The 12633-nt window shown below is 46.1% G+C and overlaps 1 protein-coding gene across 1 annotated transcript in view; it reads right to left on the reverse strand.

Annotated features, from left to right (window-relative positions):
- Tgfbr2 (transforming growth factor beta receptor 2) overlaps window positions 1-9352 on the reverse strand; it is a 100837-nt gene extending 91485 nt beyond the window's left edge. Inside the window, exon 1 of the mRNA XM_008846469.3 lies at window positions 8919-9352. Within this exon, the coding sequence (XP_008844691.1) occupies window positions 8919-9012 (94 nt within the window). The 5' untranslated portion in view covers window positions 9013-9352. The remainder of the gene's footprint in view (window positions 1-8918) is intronic.
- Window positions 9353-12633: the final 3281 nt, after the last annotated feature.

Raw genomic sequence — 12633 nt, forward strand, 5'->3', positions numbered from 1 at the left:
GAAAATGCCACTGTACTGAACTGAGTTTTCCAAAGGAAGCACAACTCTAGATGATGACCAAACTCATAGCTTTCCATTAATGGGCATGCTCTCTGCTCCTGGAAAAACATGAAACATTCAACCAAAACTAACTCTGCCCAACTCTTCTGTAAAAGAATGCTGTTGATGCTAGCCCACCCAGACACTGGAAGACCCAGGACAAGAACGTAAATACAGGTGATACCACACGACCAAAATTGGTAAAGTCCCAGAGCAAACTTAACACACTGCTGAATAAAATGAGTAGTATCATTTTGCCCTGACTGACAAATATGACTTACCAATATTTGGAAGGCAAGGTTGAGCTTTAGAATCCCCTGCCATACTCAAAGTCTCCCCTCAGAAATGGGAGTCCTGATTGATTTTCTGCCTTCCTCTCCATGTCCTGTTCCATCACAGCATCAAGAGAAGGACTGATGGGGCCCAGAGAGATGGCTCAGTGTCTAAGAGCACATGCTGCTCTCACAAAGGACCTGAGTTCGGTTCCCAGCACTCATATGGGGCCGCTCACAACCCCCTATAATCCCAGCTCCAAAGGATCCAACACCCTCTTTTGGCTTCTGGAAGTAAGCATGTGCACATACTAATATACAAATGCAAACACACATTATACATAAATTAAAATAAGAATAAATGATCAAAAAGAGAGGAGCGCTGTGATGGAAACTTGTGAATACCAAAAGCGTTCTTTTGCTGCCCCTGTCTCCCCCTCCCCCATCTCAGCTGTCCCTTGTTCAGTTCCTAAGGCAGAAGATATCCAACCAGGAAGGTCTTCACAGACTGACCCAAGCGTCCTTGCAGACTGTAGATGTAACTTCATGGCAGGGAAGTTTGGGCTTCCAGATACCCAAGCATGATTTAAATAGAAAGAGGAGCAAAGAACTAGAAAGCTAAAGGGTTTCCTACCCAATGAACGTGGCCTGAGCAGTGTGTTCTCAAAAACCAACGTCACAGGCTCCTTTAACTCATATACCAGGTTCATATTTTAGTTGCAAAGCTGAAAGTATTTGTGAGAAACTATTCCATCAGATAAAGGGGAAGAGGCTGCATGCTTGACCTTTTCCAGATAGTATCCCACTAGCCTTGTGGTTAGTCCCTTTTGGTAGTTTATGGTTTCACCCCTGCAAACAACATGCACAGAAGCCAGATACTCTTTTAAGACCTAGGCAGGAGGCCAGAGATTGACTGAGCCAACCACAGTCAAGGGGGCAGTTGCTCCATTCTGGACACAACAGAGTGCTTGTCTAGCATGCATGACCCCAGCCCCACATAAACCAGGCAAGGTAATTCATGCCTGTGATTCTAGCACTTGAGATGTGGAGGCAGGAGGATGAGGAAATCAGGGTCATCCTTGCCTACACAGGGAGTTTGAGGCCAGCCTGGGATTCATGAGATTCTAACTCAGAATAAAAGAGAGGAAAGGAAGAAAGGAAGAAAGGAAGAAGGGAGGGAGGGAGGGAGGGAGGGAGGATGATCTTGGTCAAGACAAACCACAAGGCACTCTGATAAAACTCAAAAGAAAGAGACTCCTTCCTACCACAGGTTTCCAAATTAGTGGGACCTCCAAAGTCAAATTGTCCTGTCTTCATTAAGCCACATTAAATCAGATGAAAGCACCCACCAGTGGCTGTTTGAGCCCTGTGCGTATGTGATGCTCCTACATGCTTGGAATTTGAATTTTACAGTAAACTTCATTGAAAAGGATGCTGTCCAATGTCAAAGCCTCAGTCACCTGTCCTGGGTCCCACTATCATGATGCCACTGTCAGGCCAGGTAACTCTAGAGTGTCCTTGTGCAAAGAAACTGTTCTTTTTTTGATTTCCTGTGGTACATAATCAAGCAGTACAACATACACTTCTATGAAAGTGTCCTTATATGTCACAGAACTGTGTACAATGAACATGCACAGTGAAATTAAAATGAAATTACAACGAATTAATTTAAATAAAATTAAATTAATAGTTCAGATCACACAAGACAGGGCAAGGCACATATGCCAATCAGGAGCAATACATGGAGCACATTAGGTGGGAAAGCACCCTTCTCATATGGCATTTCTTTAGCCCTTCCAAAAACTTCTCTCAATACTCATAAATACACACATACACACACACACACACACACACACACACACACACACATACTTATATTATCATGAGTACATTCTGTCTTTCTAGTTACAAACAGAGATAGTGAGCATTATACTTTAGGTTTCTTCCTACGATTACATTAAATAAGTAATGTCAAGTGGATGGTTCAGGGAAAGCTCCCACATGTTAGATCCCCATCACCCTTCTTCCTAGCTGCTTCCCAAGATGAGCTGTGGTGTCTGTGCAGCCTTCCACACTCCTCCAGCATGCCCCACACAGAAGCATAGTAATCACTATCTTACCCTAGTCAGAGTCAACAAACACCTGCAGAGAAAACTACCGCAAGAGAAGAGGGAGTGGAAAATAAGCAGTGAGAATTGTACTATTACTGCAGATCTGCTGGGCTGTTCCTCCTGAAAATCAGAACTTTGGTGGTCTGAAGCTCCCTAAGAGCTGGAGGACAGAATCGAGCAGGACAGTAGAGTTGATGCCTTTATGTGGAACTTTGCTGAATATGCTGTGCTCTGGCCAGGAAACACGTTTCCGTACAGCCTATTTTAAAGCATCTTGGTGGTTTGCATCAGACCTAAATAATACCCAAGATGTTCTAATGCAGACAGTGGCTGCTGCAGGACCAGATTTCCTTAGACACAGTGTGTCCAGTGGCTCAGAAATCCAAACACAAAACCTGGGTGGAAAAAGATAGGTAAAAATTCATTTTAAGCTGGGCACGGCGGCTCATGCCTCCAAGCTCAGCACCCGAGAGTCGGAGACAGGAGGACTGGGGCCAGCTGAGGCTACATAGTGAGTTCCAGGCCAACCTAAGCCACAGAGTAAAACCTTGTCTCAAAAAACAACAACAACAAAACAAAACAAAACAAAAAAAATTAAAACAGAAAAACAAAAACCCCAAAGAATAAAAACAACCAAAACCTAAATTTAAGTTAAGCAGTGTGTTTTCTAATTACTGTCTCCTTCCTATGATAGTCTAAAAAAGAAAAAGAGACTCTGGCTTTACTGAATATTTTTTTCTTTTTTTTGAATAATTTTATTGATGAAAAATGATCTAAAGTTTTGTCTTGGTTTCAAAGGCGGCTCTATACCAGCTTAAAAATATGTCAGAAGTCAAATAGTTTTCCATATTTCATCAGAATACAGAAAGCAATCATATAGTATAAAAATAGCCAAAGTTGGGTCTGGTGGCACAGGCATGTAGGCCCAGGTACTGGGGTGGCCAAGGCAAGAGATTGGCAAGTTCAAAGGCTGCTTTGCTACAGGGAGTTCAGGGCCAATTTGGGCAACTGAATGAGACCCTTTACAAAACAAAAAGTGAAACGGTAACTGTGGTGTAACTCCACGGCAAAGCACTTGTCTCCCATGCACAAAGCCCTGGGTTCAGCCCCAGGTGCTACGAAACCAAAAGCCAATTTGTTCAAATTATTCTGACAGGAAAGGTTTTGCTACTCAGACCAAATGCCCAACATAGACAGGGACTGCTTGGATATTAAATACTTGACCTAAGTTGCACTGTCCCCGGCAGGGTGAAGTGAGGCCCAGGTCAGCACTTCCTGGATGGTACACAATGGTACACTTCCTGGAGATGATAGAACTTCCTTGCCTTTGGGAGGCTGCAAAACTCAATGGGCAAGAGAATCATATAAAGATAGAATATTGCAGGGCTGGAGAGATGGCTCAGCTGTTAAGAGCACTGGCTGCCCTTGCAGAGGACCCAGGTTCGGGTCCCAGCACCCACATGACTGCTAATGACCATCCATAACCCAAGTTCCAGGGAATCTGATACCCTCTTCTAGCCTCCATGGGCACTGTATGACATGGGGTACACTTACATGCATGCAGGCAAAACACTTATGCATGTAAAATAAAAACAATTAATAAAAATTTCTAAGATATAATATTGCCAGGGGACACTTAGCTCACCTGGCGCATTCAAAGAAGATTTCCTTAAGAGACACAAGTTAAGTCTTCAAAGATGAGAAAAATAGGTAGCAAGGATTCCAGATGGAGAAAACAATTTGTACAAGACACAGCTGCCCAAGTGCTCACAGTGAGGCAGCCTAGGACAGTAGAGGCTTTGATGGGATACAGAGCCAGATGCAAACCAGGTCCGAGAAGCCCTTGTTAGGTCTCATTGAAAAGTTAATAGTGATCAGAGCTGATATCTATGTAGTGCTTACATGGGGTTAAGTACTTTAGAGCATTCTTTTATTTGATCCCACTGTAACTCTATGATTCCCACCTTATAGACTGAGTGCTAAGGAACAGAAAGTAGAGTAACTGCAGCAGACTACACAGTCAGCAAGTGGAGGCAGGATTAGAACTCAAGGGAGCCTGATCTTCAGTCTGTATCCCTCACTCCACCACCACCAGTCCATTCCTGTAGAATGAGGAGATGGACACACTGGGTCTAGCTCACTAGGCTATAAAAGAAAAGGGATTAGAGGGCTTCCAATCGCTGGTCTGTAACCAGGTAGAGATAGGAGAGTAAGAATTCACAAATGTGAAATGCATCCCGAGGCCCTGAGAAGGAAATAGTCAACCGCCCCCCCTCCCCGGTACAGTCAACAAACCATGGGGACTTGGAAAGAAAACAGAGCTTAATCATGTTGCCTGCCCACAGGGGTCAGCACTGTATCCTGTTCTTTGCCTGAAACACACTTGCACATGTGGAACTCAGTGAAACCAATTCATTTAGAATTATGTCTCTGGCTCTGAACATTTCACCCAGAGGGAGATACTCAATAAATACTGTCAAGAAGGACAGCTGGCCACTTTGGAGGACAGCATTAACAAGGCAGGCACCATTACTGATCAGAAAAACAGAGTTACTCCTAGGGTCTGGAGAGATTGCTCAATAGTTAAGAACTCTTACTGCTCTTGCAGAGGGCCTTAATTCAGTTTCCAGCATCCATATTGGGCAGCTTAAAACTGCCTGGAACTCCAGCTCTGAGGCATCTGACACCCTCATCTGGCCTCCACGGGCACCTGCACTCATGTGCACATACCCACAGGCAGACGTGCGCGCGCGCGCACACACACACGTAATTAAGGTGATAAAAATAAAAGTTGAAAAGCGGTATTCCCAAATGCAAAAAGTCATGTAGGTGACAGAAAAGAGATGAAAGGAAACAGAAAACATGGAGCATTTATGTTGAACAGGCATGCCATAAGAAGTCCTCCTCCCTGTGGAATGCTAAGCCAAAAAGAAGGCAATGAATTAAAGCCCTGGCTAGCATTATGTAAAAGACACCACTTGTTAAAAGAAAGATCTTCTTAAAGAAAGTGGTCTAGCACTGAAAAGGTGCCTTATAGGGGACAAAAAGAAATAAGGAGACCAGAGATCAAACTGTGAGAGTAATGATTCCTTGTCTCTGAGCTAAACAAAGTAAGCATGCCATTTGAGTATTTGTAGAAACATTTAAACCTGGTGACACTATTACCAATGTTCTGTCCTCTGTGAGAATCTTTTCAGAGGTATCTGAAAAGAAAAAGGCATGTTTTTCAGGTCTGAAGTTGTCAGGATATGTTTTCCCCAAGAGTCACTACTAATTTTGGAGCACTGAGAAGAGAAACACATTACATCGAAAACAAAAATTAGGCAGGGTGCGGTGGCTCACCCCTTTAATCCCAGCACTCAAGAGGCAGAGGCAGGCGGATATCAGTGACAGCAAGAAGAGCCTGGTCTACATAGTGAGTTCCAGGTCAGCTGGGCCTACAAGGAGAACCTGTCTAACACCCCACCCCCAAATTTAAAATTGTCATGGCCAGTGAGATGGTTCTGCAGGTAAAGGAACTTGCAACCAAGTCTTACAACCTGAGTTCAATCCTTAGATCTCACATGGTAGAGAGAGAGAACCAACTCCCAAAGTTGTCCTCTGACCTTCTCCACACACATGCAGTGATATACACACACAGTAAATAAATAGTTTAAAAAATTTTAAGTGTTCTAAGCATTTTTCTTGGAAGCTGGAGAGATAGCTTAATGGATAAACCACTTGCTATGCAAGTGCCTGTACCTGAGTTCAGATCCCCAGCACCCACATAAAAAGCCAGGCACCTGTGCTGGCCGCCTGTAATCCCAGCACTCAGGAGACAGGATCCCTAGGGCAAGCCAGCTAGCTAAGGTAGCCAAAGCGGTGAGTTCTGAGTTCAGCTAGAGGCCTAGCTCAGTAAACAAAGCAGAAGACACCTGGTGTCAGCCTCTGGCCTCCACACACATGCACACACATGTGCACATGCACATACATATGTGTGCCCACACATATTCCACACAGTCCCACACACTCATACACCACACAGACATAGATGAGAAAAGAAAAAAAAGTATTTTTCTTAGTGGAAGTTGTTCGTATAATGAAATCCTTTGCTCACTTGATAAGCTACTAAGTTAAGAAAGGTGTTTTTTTAAAAAAAATGATGACTAGGATTTTGCAAATGGTATCATCTCTTCCAATCTTATCTTCCATTAAGGCATTTTGAAAAATGTTCTCATAGTTTACCAATTATGTCAGAAAAACCCTGATACCATTCACTTTCAGAGAAAGTGAAAAGACAAGTAGCATTATATCTCTCCTCTTCACGTAGCTGTCTTCTACCTTTAAACCATCTTTGAAAACTTTAACCAAATAAATAAATTCAGAATGAATTGTCCAACCATTTCGAAACTGAAATTCCATAAGAATATCAAAATTCTCAGTTTTACAAAACTCTTTACCCCCCCAAAAGCACCAGGCCTCTCAGATAATTGTTTAAAATTGTGTGTATAAATGACTCATGAGGTATAAAGTCTGGAATTTGCAAATCATAAATCTTATCCTTGTAAACAAAATTGAGCTAAAAAAAATCAGAGCCTACTAATTTTGCTGTTTTCTGATCTAAAGCAAATGTTTTATGGTCATAGAAAATGAGGGATTATCATGTTTGATGATCATCAGCAAAATCAAACTCAGTTTTTCTTTTAATTTCTTTTTGTTTGTTTATGTGTATGTATGTATATGTGTGTATATGTGTGTGTGTATGTGTGAGTGTACTGTATGGATATGGTATACATGCAGCTGCATGTGAGAGAGTTACTGTACAGGTGTGGTATACATGCATGGGTGTGGTGTGTATGTGCTTGTGCATATGCACACCCATGTGGGTGCCAATGCCCCTGTGTAGGTACTTACAGAAGACAGAGGAGGACATTGGGTGTCCTGCTCTATCACGCTCCACTTTATTCCCTTGAGACAGGGTCTCTCCCTGAACCTGGAGCTAGGCTGGCAGCCAGCAGGCCCTAGATAGTCTTTGCTCCCCATAGCCCTGGGGTTACCCATGCTTGCAGCCAAGCCCAACTGTTTACATGGGCTCTGGGGATTTGAACTCAAGTCCTCATGTTTGCACAGCAAGTACTCTTACCAATTGAGCCAAATCTCCAGCTTCCCAAACTCAGCTTCTAAGAGCATGCAGCAAAATCAGAGAGTTGAACATTTTAGTACTACAATGTGTGGAGACCAGTCAAAAGCAAAACAGCTTTTATGCAACTATAGAGCTAGAAAACTATATTGAGATTTGGGGGGGGGGTGCTATTGTTTTTGTTTTGCCTCCTGAAAAACTTCCAGCCATCTGGTGGCATTTTTAATGTGATCCATAACTTTAAAAAAAGCTCCCTGCTTAATTCAGATTTTCTGAACCACATCCCTTAGCCTCACATGTAGATTTCACCTAGATAAACCTAAAAATAAACCTACTCCTGCACTGAGGTGAACAGGAAGGTCAAGTTTTCTGCATTTCACCCCAAATCAACTGTCTTTGCTTCCCACCGAAGCTGCTACAAGCCATCTCTTGGTCCCAAAGGCTTGGGGCAGGGGTGTGACAGGTCAAAGATGGAGAGGACGCAAACAGCCAGGTCACTGTGCTGAGAAGGAAACTTCCACCCAGAAGTTCTCTGAGTTGTCAGAACAGTGTTGGAGACCAGAGCTTCAAAGAGTCTAACTTTTGACCTAGAATTTCAGTTTCTGCACTTTGTATAATATCCAAGGCCTTAAGAACTGGTTCCTGCATTTCCCTCTCCATAGAAATGTAACTCTTGAGACAGGACCAGGTGGGCATCTGAGCTAGCTTTGAATTTCTATAGAATGTCAACTGCAGAGACTTTAACTCCAGGCAGTCGGGACTGTGACTCCAGGCAGCATCCCCAGAGCACAGTACCTAGTGGGAGCACAGTCCATTACTGGCCGTCTATCTGACCACTGGCACTGGGTCCTCATCCACGCAGGCCACATGACAGTGGGGACAGATGACTGTCCTTTGAAATCGCTTCTTTTCTTAAACTTGTAACAAGTAAGGCCGGGCCGGGAACCCTGGCAGGGGTTGGGAAGCCGCGAGCTGAGGGGCCGGCCAGGCTCAGGGTGTCCAGGGCGGGCTGGGGCCCAGGTGTGCAGCGCTGGGCGGCCTGGGCTGCCTTCCCCGGCCGCTGCTCCAACTTCTCAAACTTCCCTTTCCGGGGGTGCCGCCCGCCCGCAGCCGACGCTGGCCTTTCGTGCACGCACAAAGGGGTTAGTCGCGTGCCCATGTTCCCCGCAAGTGGACTGTCCTGCTTTTTTAGGACAGATCGTTCCAGATCCCCGCGGGTCCGGGGACTCAGGGACCCATCGCTCCGGGCCGCTGCAAACTTCCCGTTTCCGCCCTCGCGCCGGGTCCCGCGGCCGACTGTCAAGCGCAGCCGGGGGGAGAAGGACGAGTGGGGAACCCAAATGGACCCCCAGCGTCGCGCCCCGGGCACTCACTCACCCGACTTGGGAACTTGCGGTGGGATCGTGCTGGCGATGCGCGTCCACAGGACGATGTGCAGCGGCCACAGGCCCCGGAGCAGCCCCCGACCCATGGCAGCCCCGGGCGCTAGTCATAGACCGGCCCCTGGGGCGCCGCGGACCGAGCCGCCGGGACCCGGGGCTGCGTCTCTGCTCCTCGTCCTCTCCGGTCCCCGTTCTGGGAGCGCGGAGCAGAGGTGCGGACCAGATGTGGCGCGCAGCTGGCAGGCGACCGGGGAGCCTGGAGGCCGGGAGGAGGCCCCCGGCGGCCGAGGGGAGCTGCGCAGCAGGCTCCGGCTCAGTCCCCGGGCTAGCGTGTGCGCGCGCGGGGGGTGTCGTTGGTCGGTGCGCGGAGTGACTCACTCATCAACTTTACCCGGGCGCCGGGAGGGAAACAGGAAACTCCTCGCCAACAGCTGGGCAGGACCTCTCGCTGGAGAGCCTCCTAGCTCTCAGCGACGTCCAGCCCCTGCCTTCCTCCAGTCGCCAATCAAGGCTGCTGCCAGGACCCCAACAAACTTTCAGCCGCCCCCTCGCTGCCTTCCCACGCCACTCCGGAGGTCCTCGCTGAAAGTCCTTACTCAGAAGTGACTAAGTGCACGTTTCGCAAAGTGAGCCAGAAAGTGTTTACACTTTCCTTAACTCCAACTAGCATCTCCTCTCTCCCAGCAACTATCTGGGAATTGCTTCTGGAGGCCTCTCAGTTTGCAAACTCTTTGAGACCCAGCAGAGTGTTCTGAAGTCTAGCTGGTTGCGTCTTCACATTGCTTTCCCTTATAAAATAGTGGTGAGATTGCTTCAGGCGACTGTTTCAGTTTTGTGTGCATGCATGCTTGGTCAGATTACGCAATTTTTTTCTTTACAGTGTGATAAAATTTAGAAGTTTGTCTCAAACCTTGATGTGCATATTAATCACATTGCATTGGAAATCTAGCAAAAATGTAGATTCCGGCTGAGGAGGTCTCAGCCTGGATGGTCTGCAGCTCTAAGGAGCACCCGGGTCTGACCCCTTCCCGGGCGTGGTTCGCGGTTTGCCAGGTAAAGCCAAACTGTCAGCCATCCAAGTGATCTCGGTGGCCAGTATTAGTTTCAGAATGTAACGTGGGGGCAGAAACTGTGTTCTTTGGAGTTGGCTACCTGCTTTACAATTGCTCTTCAATAATATAGGCGAGGGAAGAGAATTCCTGATCTGTAAGCAGAGAGCAACAGTGTGAACGGGCCAAGGGTGGTGCACCCTCTCCAATTTCCCTTTTTCCTCAGATGACCGGATTTGCCCAAACAATCTTATTTTACCTCTGTTCTGCTTTGCAGGTTTTGTGTGGTGTGTTTGTACGTGTTCAGTGGGTGCATGTGCACATGTGTGTGCCTGTGCACATAGAGAGAACTAGTCCATATCGGATGTCTTCCTCAGTCTCTTCTCTGCCTTATTTCTAAAATTTTTACTTATTTTTATTTTATGTGTATGAGAGTTTTACCTACCTGTATTTAAGTGCACTTACGTGCAATACCAGTAGAGACCAGAAGAGGGCATCAGATTCCCTGGCACTGGAGTTAAGGATGGTTGTTAGCCACCATGTGGATCCTGAGAACTGAACCTGGGTCCTCTGGAAGAAAAGCTTAGTGCTCTTAACCACTGAGCCATCTCTCCAGCCCCTGCCTTACTTTTTGAGCCCCCTTTTGAACTTGGACATAGGTGATTGGTTAGACTGGCAGGCCAACAAACTGAAGACATCCTCCTACCTCTGCCTTCACAGCACTGGGATTTCAGGTATGCCCAGCTTTGCCCAGTTTCATTTCATATATATATGAAGTATATATATGTACACACACACATGTACATATATACATACATGCACACTCTGGTGACACCAGCATACCAGCACTTTCCCAAAGCTCTAGTACATGAATGAGGGAGGAATGCTGGCTTCTAAATATATATATATAGTTGGCTTCTATATCTATATATAATTTCTGTGTGTATGGATGTGTGAGTGCAATGCATGGATGTATCTTATATGTGCATGTGTGAGTGTGACTGCACACGTATGATCCCAAAGGAGGATACTCAGTGTCCTACTCTATCACTTTCTGTCTTATCCCTTTGAGACAAGGTCACTCACTGAGCCTGGAGCTAGGCTGATGGTCAGCAAGCCCCATTGATCCTCTTGTCCCCACCCTACAGAGCACTGGGGTTATAGGCACATGGGTGGCTCTTGGCCAGGATTTTTATATGGGTGTTGAGATTTGAACTCAGGTCCTTATGCATATGCAGCAAGCTCAGTGGGTATACTGAGCTGTATTTCTAGCTCCTGCACCCAGATTTTATGCTGGGGCTGGAATTCAGCTTGGGTCACAAACACTTTACAGACCAAACCATCTTCCCAGACCTGCTCTGCAGCTTATTAATATAAATTTCATTCTCTCTCAAATGTGACAGATTGGATAACGAATTACATGATCAACTGACTTCCAGCTCTCAAAACTACATATCCTGAGTAGCTCACTGCTCAGGTCTTCAGGCTGCTGGCTGTTCATACAATGGATTGCTATACCTGAGACAGGCTGTCCACCAAGTTCACCCAGAACAAAAGCAAGTCTTTCCCCACACCCAGTGCCTGCTGTCGGCGTTGGCAGGCTAGGGGTGCATTTGTTGAACTTGGAACTTCAAAGTCTTGCTCTAACAAGCACCAAAAGCTGCATCTGAATATGTCTTCAAAGAAAATACCACCTCCTGGCTCTCATGCATCTAGTGCCGGAAGTGCAGGGCAGACCATAATGGCGGGACACTCTGGTGACTCCACCATACCAGCACTTTCCCAAAGCTCTTGTATATGAGTGAGGGAAGGCTGGCTTCCAAATCCATTTTCCCTTTCTCTTCCCAAAGCTCTCCCCAGGACATTGCCATCCCTTGAGTGTTTATCTTGAAAGTCCCTCCTTCTTGGGTGGAGCTATTCTGGGCTCTTCCATTCTGCTTATCAGATCAGAGCTGAAGGAAGATTTTCAAAATACAAGTCCTGAGTTAGCTCATTTAATGGCTTCCCAGTGCTCTGGAGCTATAGAAGATAGAAACCAAGTTCTTGCTAGAGCTCTGGCTTCCCTGACAACCCTGACTTTGGCTGCATCTCCTAGACTGCCCAGAGACAGTTCTGCATTCTTGAGCCTGCCTCTGTGGGACCCTGCTCAGAGCTTTCCAATGTGGCCTTCCCTTCCTCTGCCCAGTTGACTGACCCTCCTGGGGTGGGCAAGTGTTCCTTGACTTGACTCCACGAGTAGATTTGACATGTCTCTTGGCCCCATATACCTGTCTTTTCTAGCACTTATTCTAGTTTATGTTTGGTTTTTTTTTGCTTTTGGAGACAGTGTCTCATGTAGCAAATGCTGGCCTCCAACTTGCTAAGTAGCTGAGGCTGACCTTGAACTCCTGATCCTCCTGCCTCCATCTCCCAACAGCTGAGATCACACCCGACTTCTTTTACAGCACTTCTTATAGCTGCAATGCTATGATTATTTGTGTCATTATTTGATCTCCAATCCCATCCCCCACTCAACTCCAAATGTCTTGAGAGAAAGCACCACATATTTCCTCTACTTACTCCTGTATTCCAGGCACTAAACACATTACAGGGGCTTAATGGCTGTGCATTGGATAAGTGAACTATGCGGTAACAAAGACTCAAATGAAAAGCACCCTTGGT

Source organism: Nannospalax galili, unplaced genomic scaffold (genome assembly GCF_000622305.1).
Source record: "Nannospalax galili isolate Female #2095 unplaced genomic scaffold, S.galili_v1.0 scaffold542, whole genome shotgun sequence".
Taxonomy (NCBI): domain Eukaryota; kingdom Metazoa; phylum Chordata; class Mammalia; order Rodentia; family Spalacidae; genus Nannospalax; species Nannospalax galili.